This window comes from Gossypium hirsutum, chromosome D03 (genome assembly GCF_007990345.1).
Source record: "Gossypium hirsutum isolate 1008001.06 chromosome D03, Gossypium_hirsutum_v2.1, whole genome shotgun sequence".
Classification (NCBI taxonomy): Eukaryota; Viridiplantae; Streptophyta; class Magnoliopsida; order Malvales; family Malvaceae; genus Gossypium; species Gossypium hirsutum.
This window is the reverse complement of record NC_053439.1, coordinates 24,269,147-24,277,345: the sequence shown is the minus strand read 5'-3', so window position 1 is coordinate 24,277,345 and position 8,199 is coordinate 24,269,147. Positions and strand designations below refer to the sequence as shown.

Genomic DNA, 8,199 nt, shown 5'->3' with positions numbered 1-8,199 from the left:
ATCTTGATGTGGGTTCCATCAAGAGCACCTAAGCAATTCTATATCACATGATATAAAACCTTGAGTTAGAATACTAATTTAAATCTAAGTCAACTAAAATGTTGTTCAAGCTATATATAAAACTCAGTCTAATACCTTAAACCATTTCCACCTTGTGTCAGAAGAATCGGCTGTAATTGGCTCCGGCTTTTTAAATAACACATCTTCTAAGCGTATTACAGCATTTAAAACACTATGAAATGCTCTGCTAACAGTTTCCCCGGACCTTCTAAAGTGATGCTTGATAACTCGATTTTTCAGGTGATGGGATATGATATGTAGAAACATTGCTACTTGCTCATCAACAAGCATGTTTCTTGACGACTTCAATCCCCCTATCGATTCTAACATCTCACATAATTTAAAAAAGGCAGTTCTATTCATCCTAACTTGTTCAATACAAGTCTCATCACTAGCATATACAAGCCTTTTCACATAATCCCGTTTTGCATAAAAATCTAAGGTATAAGACCTAATCCTTGGTCTATAAGTCTGTAGGCTAAGGCTGGCACCCATTCTAAATAAGAACCAAATCGCGATTCTATAGATTTCCAACCATAGTGTCACTGCAATACCAATTCTTTTACGCCTCTCACGTTGTGCAATTAAAGGCAGACGTGCCATTACTGCAACATATTAAAATTAGAAGACACAATCAATAAAACCTCGACACTTGAAAACAAACTGAACTATTATTAGTGCCATTGCTATCAAAGAAAGTATTTGAAATTTTATTGGATTAGAGGTGCTTTCGCTTAATAGTACTTTACGAAATTAGTTGATTGTATCAATCATACATATTTATTTATATTTTATATTTTTATTTAAAAATAATTTATTAGTTTATTTTGCAATTTCAGTCTCATCCAAACCTTTAAAATATTACTTCACGAATTTAGTTGATTGTATCAATCATACAATGTGGTCAGTATTTTTCTGTAAAGGAAAAAGAAATTTTCTTTCATATTCATCTTATTCATAATGTGTGACTTGTCATATAAAATAATTGTAATTAATGATATGCATTTTAATTGACATAAGGTGTCAACGTTTGTATTTTTTTAGTTTTATCATTTTTTAGTTAATCGACACATTTAATTTTATATAAATTTGGATAAAAATAGACAAAGTTCGTGTAAACCGATTGAATCAACTTAATCAACACATTTAATTTTATCGATTTCAGTTAAATCAATTAAAATAAGTTAAATCAGTTTTTATTCAATTAATGAAATTCATAATCGAACCAGCCGGTTAATTTATTTTTAATAATTTATAATATGCAATAAAAATATAAAAAATATATATATTAAACCTAACTCAATTACATCCTGTTGGGTAATCAATAAAATTTGAGGTGGACCAGTTATTAAATTTTATTAATGAAATAATATAATTACATTAATTTATTCTTATTAACTGCAACATATTTTATTTATTTTATGATAAAAGAAAAAGAAAAGATTAGTCTCATAGAAATAATTAGCATATGCTACAACAGAGACCAGAGATTTATCAGATTAGTCCACTATACAGTTGAGTTTTTGATCTTTTTGTTTTGTTTTTTGATACAGACACCAGAGATTTATCAACTGTAAACGTGCAAGAAATTATATTTATTACAAGCACATATGCATAAACAATATGTTAGATTCGTAAGAAGCACAAAACATAGTGAAACATAGCCTAAAATCAATCTCATTGAAAAGAATATATCCTTACGAGGAAAAAGGAACCTATAATTCAACAAGCAGTTATGTTCAAATTGAGATAAAAAGATCAATAAAGCATACAAAATCAAAAGTAACAAATCAAATGTGAAGTGATTCTTACTTTGAAATTTTCCAAAGCAAACCGACTGTCAGGTGGTCTATTTCCTTTGTTGTATTTTCCAGTAAGTACTCCAGAAGCAAGCGGACTCCAACCTCTCAGCTACTCCCCATGCTTCCGCAATCTGTTGTGCAGACCACTCACTGCAATACCAAAAGAAAATGCATACCCTTATCAATCACATAATTCATTGCTCTCACAGTCTCCTCAATTGGAGTCTGTGTGTCTAGCCTTCCCCCAAATATAAAAGTGATGTATTCATGTCAAGTTTCCTGAAAAATAAAACTCCTAGAATTTAACAATGTAAGACTCCCAAAAATTGATCAGAGAAATTATCCAGACGAAAACAAGACTTCAATTCACAAAGAATCGTAAAAGAGCCTTACATTGTTACATATGATAGATTATACACTACTCCACATGTAAAACGCTGTCCTCTAAACCTATATCCAAAACCACACATTAGAATTCCTCAACAAACAAGCCATAATAAGACCCAGAAATACTGAAAATCGAACATCTTGAAGATTATAGATGCTACATTTTAAGTAAATTCAGATCAAAACTAAAATCCAAAAATCAAGTGACTTTAGATCAAAATTAAAATCCACGAAAAGAAAAACAGCATAAAACAAATATTCAAACAAAAGCAAGAAAAGTTGTATAAAATGAATTGATCTAACGAAACAGAAACTCCAAAAAATGAGAATGCAATAGATCAGAGGCTTCAAAAGACAAATAATTCCTAAAGAAAACTCCACTGTCAATATTATTAATCAGCTGTTCATTTTTAATGCATGGATAGTATCCTCAGAAACCATTTCACAATTAAAACTCCTTGCTTGGGCAGGACAAAACAGAAAGTTCAGCCACAGAACTTCTTGCTTAGAAATTAAAATCCACCATGTAATTACGACATTATAAACTGAATCATACTTTATCATTATATAACGGCTTTACCACACATGAAGTTTGAATGGCGAAATAAATGAGGAAAAAAAAGGGTTTGCTCTCCAAAACACTCCACTTTTTTATCTGCTTCTTCACAGAAAAATTTCTTCCTCCTTTTATCAAACCTTTGGGACTTACTCTTCTAAGTCGTATCTTTACACCCAAATTTCTTCAACCAAATATAAGCAATAAGGTTAGATTGTGGAGTACTAGAAGTAGAAATAATATTTAAGTAGTAGCATAAGCTTGTAATGATTTAGGAATAGTGGATTTGGTGATTTATCATAGAAGCTGCCAAGTAACAGTACTGCATGACCAACACGTAGAAGCATTATTTGGCACACTCTTGTCTGGCATGTCCCTAGGGTCTAAAGCCACTTGGCCTGGCTGCGATGGTACGTGTCTGGAATTCAAGCCCATGCCCAGAAAACTCATTTCCATCAGCCACAAAATAATTGATTGCTTCATATATTTGTGGACTTGACCCATATATATACACACTACTTCTGTGGGTGGCTAATATGTAGTCGTCGTAGAAGAAGAAGTAGAAGAAGAACAAGAACAAGAGAAAGTAAAAGGTAAATAAACAATGTCAGGGGCACAAGGAGCATTGCCCAAGGAGTCGAAGACGGCAACGATATATGAATCAATACAAGGAGGAGAGAATAAGAGCAAAACGGAGCTGAGGTCCAAGGAGGATGAGGGTGGCATTCAGGTTGATAGGCTGGAGGACAAGGTGAAAGATCCTACTGGCGAAGGTGGCCCTATCTTTGGCTCTCCCTCTCCCAACAACGATGACAACCAAGACTTGGGCATTATTGGCACAGCCTAGGCCTACCTTGCTTCATTTAGCTACCCTTCCCTACCTACCAACCTACTGCTATCTCCTTTTACATGTCTTATATAGTAAGATGTAATATATATATATACACACGTATGCTCCTACATGTAATAACACAAAGATGTTGTTTTTCTTACTTTCTTTTTTAAATAAATGTATACACCAGTGCTCTGCAGTGGTATGGTGTGTTTTGTTGATGTACCAATGATTCAAATTAATTAATCTGAGTTGAAAAGAATGATTTGGTGTTTATCATGGCGTGGGGGGGTTAACACTTCAGGATTACATAGTGTTGGTTAAAATATGTCTATAGTGATTGTATTTTTTGAAAATTTCAAAGTAGGAAATTTAATTTATAGTGGTTGTATTTTTCAAAAATTTTATAGTAGGAATTTAATTCTGTGAAGAATAAGTTTTATTATAAAAATCATGTTGTTTAATTTTTTATTTCAAAATCAAGTTTAAGAATTGGAGAAGTATAGGGACATTTTAACCCAAAGTGTTTTCAATTTAGTGGTTGCCATTCACTTCACAGAATTGGCAAACTCACATAAATGGTTATTGTTTCTTGTAATAAAATATAAACACAGCATTTCAAGAGAACGATTCTGGTTTTCTCTTCCACGTTTTAAATTACATGTACATGTAATTAGATGTAACTTAATCAGGCAGCAGACATGAAACACCAAACAGCAAATAGAAGCTAGTATGTAACTTAATCAGGCAGCAGACATGAAACACCAAAGAGCAAAGAGCAAATAGAAGTTATTTCAACAGACAACTGTGAAGGATACAAGATAGAATCAAAATGCAGGAGAATTCAAAATTTATCCCAAAAAAACCCTAATTTCAACAGACAAAACCCACCATAGTTGAAGAACACAATTCTGTTTTTTGTCGACAAAACAATCATGAGAAAGAAAATTAAAAATCCAAATTAAGTAAAAAAAGAGAAGAAACACTTGCCGCTTCTGTTGATGTTGGCGAAAGATGCCAAGATGCCAAGATGAAAGTCGGCGAAAGATCTGAGCGGGTGGAGGTTTGGTTCACTGGCAACTTCTGTTGATGTTGGGAGGGAGAGGGAGAGAGTGGGGGTGGAGATCGATTTCAGCTGGGAAGGGTAAAACAGACACCGATTAGCTGATCCTTGCTTTTCGAAGGGATTGGGAATCGGTGTTAAAGCAGAGAAAATATGGATTACATCCGTAACGTAATAGGAGTGTATTAAGGCAATACACTGAACCAAACATGAGTTTATGTGGGGCCCACCGATTAGGGGTGTATTGGCATAGCCAATACATCCAACCAAACATAGGGTTTGTTTTATGACACAAAAAGAGCTTGTCGTCTGGTGGCAAGGTGGCGTGTTGTGTAACTGTGAGGTCTGAGGTTCAAGTCATGGGTTGTGCAATGGGGTGTTTATTTTACTGCTTGAGCTGTGTAGGTAGTGGAGTTGGATTGAAACACAGTTAAGGGGACTCTGAATGGATTTTGAATAGAATTGTTGGGGAGTTGAGGAGGAATTGGTGGAGTAAATCAAGGAGGGATAAGGGGAGAGATTTTAGGAGAAAATTAAGGAATTTGATTAAGGGGAGTGTGTGCCATTTGGGGTAATTCAAACCTTAAGAATTCGGCTAGGGGAAAAAGATAGTTATTTTTGGCATTTGAAGGAACTTCTTGGGGTAGCATCTGGCGAATTTGGTCTTTAGTTACTAAAGATTATGGGTTTTGGGTCAGTTTCGTGGTTCACCTATTAGCTTTTGGTGCCAGATTTTGCCAAGTTTTGTGAAGTACCTCTTGGGTTTGTTCACTTTTCTTTTCTACTCTTTTCCTCTCTTTTTCCCTCTCCTCTTGTTGCCAAATCCTCCCTTCTCTCTTTTTCCCTCTTCTTTTCTCTACTGGTCGAATCTCCTTTCTCTTCTCTTCTTCTTTGGTCGAATAACCTCTTTGTTTCCATCGGTTTATCTCTGTCAGGCTTTTCTCCTTTTTACCTCCTAGCTAAATATCACCCATACGTTGTATCATTCTCTATGTTGATCTTTCTTCGCTGCTTCTTGTTGTTCCTGTGCTGAAGGTTTCTGACTATCGGTAAGTGGTTATACTCCTCACTTGAGTAAACCTGTTCTCTTCTTTTCTTTTTCTCAAAACTGAATACTCTTCTTCTTAATCCATTGATTGCCTATGGGTGATTTCTTTCTCAGATTGTGTTACTTGTTGTAGTCTTAGGGTTTCCTTCGAGGAGTGCTAGTTTGTAGGTGTTTCGAAATAGTCGCAACCTTTTTGCTCAGCGTTCAATCAAGGTAAGGAGGGTGTTTTGGATTAAGTGTAATAAGAGGCCATTTTTACCCTAGAAATTAATGGTCTAACTTTAGGTCATGTTTAATTCTAGGTGGGCGTACGTGGAGATTTGCGCTCTTCTCGTAAACAGGTGTGTAATCACCCCACTACAACCGTAGATCAGCAAAAAGCTAAAAAGCCGTGAACATGGCATTTTAGACCACACGGGCGTGCAATCGCTCGAGTGGTAAGCCCAACTTGCGATTCATGGGCAAGTGACCGAAATACCCCGAAAGGTAAATTGACTGAAATACCCCCGAAGGGTAAAGTGACCAAAATACCCCCGAAGGGTAAAATGACTAACATACCCCCGAAAGGTAAAATGACCGAAATACCCTGAGGGGTAAAATGATCAAAATACCTCTGAAGAGTAAAACGATCGAAATACCTCTGAGGGGTAAAATGATCAAAATACCTCCGTAGGGTAAAATGACAGAAATACCCTCGAAGGATAAAATGACCGAAATACCCTCGAAGGGTAAAATGATCGAAATACCCCTATAGGTTAAAATGACAGAAATAGCCCCTAAGGGTAAAATGACCAAAATACCCCCGAGGGGTAAAATGATCGAAATACCCCTGAAGGGTAAAATGGCTTAAATACCCCCAATAGGTAAAATGACAGAAATACCCCCATAGGGTAAAATGACTGTTATACCCCTAGGAGTCGGAATGACTGTTACAACCTTATGTATGTATGATCAATTTACTCTATGATATGCATGAATATGATCAAATATGATATTTTGCATACACGTATGATTTATGACATGACATATTACATGGGGTTGGGATATTGTTATGGAGGGAGTATACTGTTTCTGGCAGCTTTGTTGCGATTCTACTACTGGAAGATTTGCTGCGATATTGGTGTGTTGGTTGGGTGGGTTGATTTAATCCCACACGGTGTGTTGGTGGTACGGAGTGGTGTGTTGGCTGGATTGGGGTGGTTTCAATTTTTGCACTGTACTAATACTATACTTGGCTAAGGCCCACACTGTTACTATTTTGGGCTAAGGCCTACACTATACTGTTACTGTATATGCTCAGGCCCAGACTGTCATTGCATGTCGCATACTGATTGACTGATAGGGGATTATACACTGAGTTTCGTAAACTCACCTTCTTCTTTTAACTGTGCAGGTAATCCTCAACCATAGGCGATTCGGTGCTGTGAGGGACTCGGAGGTGGCCACACGACTGCTGTTGTTTAAGTTCGCTTTTATTTTAACTTAATTTATATGTTGGGTTTTGTTTTTGTGTAATAAGGCCTTTAATTTGGTTTTGATTTTTAATTGGGCTTTGCTTACTCATTTTAAACTGTTAGCTTAGGAGAAGACGAATTATTAAAATATTTATTGTTTTCAAAGACAAAAGTTTTAACAACAAAATTTAAAAAGCTTCCGTGATTTTAGACCAACTTCTTAAGATAATATCAGATAACAAGATAAGCGTCTTGACTAGTTGATTTGTTAGTTAATAATAAAGGGGTTCTTTTTTATAACCTTAGAAACAATTTTTTTTTTACCAATGAGTTCAATTTTCGAAAGACATTTCAATGTGACACGTCAGGTTCGACCATAACGTCTAGGCCGGGTTTGGGACGTTAGAAACAACCACACTAAAATACCATATAATTACAATATCATACCAACTAGATCATCAACAATAATGTCATATATACAAGCCATATATAATGGCTAAATTTCATAAAACAAAACACCTATACATGCCATTATAACCATGACAAAAAATCATCAAAATCTACCAATTTAGCTGATGGATAGTGTGATGGATCTCCGACAAACTTCCAACCTGGACAAGCTTCTGATTATCTAGAAACACAATGAAAATAACACGAAGTAAGCATGAAATGCTTAGTAAGTTCGTAATTCATAAACAAAGCTTACCATTTCAATATATAAGCATAAAAACAATTTGAGAAAATTCAACTTGACTTAGCATTAGCCTAAGCAACAACAACCTTTCAAGTTAGATAACCACATAGCTTAGAAATCATCTCAAAACATCATAGCTTTTGTGTACACTACATATAAGCATTCATGCTTTCATGCATATGGCTAAGCATATTTAGAACATCATCAATTCATACATTTTATATCGGATACGCGAGAATCTCGCACACTATGTGCCAACATGTGGTCGAAACTACCACTATCTCATATCTCATATAAATGCTC

At 35.3% G+C, this 8,199-nt stretch overlaps 1 protein-coding gene across 1 annotated transcript; it reads left to right on the top strand.

Moving 5' to 3' along the window:
- Positions 1 to 3,344: 3,344 nt before the first annotated feature.
- LOC107950808 (uncharacterized) lies at positions 3,345 to 3,896 on the top strand. The gene has a single exon (XM_016885761.2). The coding sequence runs from the start codon at positions 3,410 to 3,412 to the stop codon at positions 3,650 to 3,652; it is 243 nt and encodes an 80-aa protein (XP_016741250.1). The 5' UTR covers positions 3,345 to 3,409; the 3' UTR covers positions 3,653 to 3,896.
- The last annotated feature ends 4,303 nt before the right edge of the window (positions 3,897 to 8,199 follow it).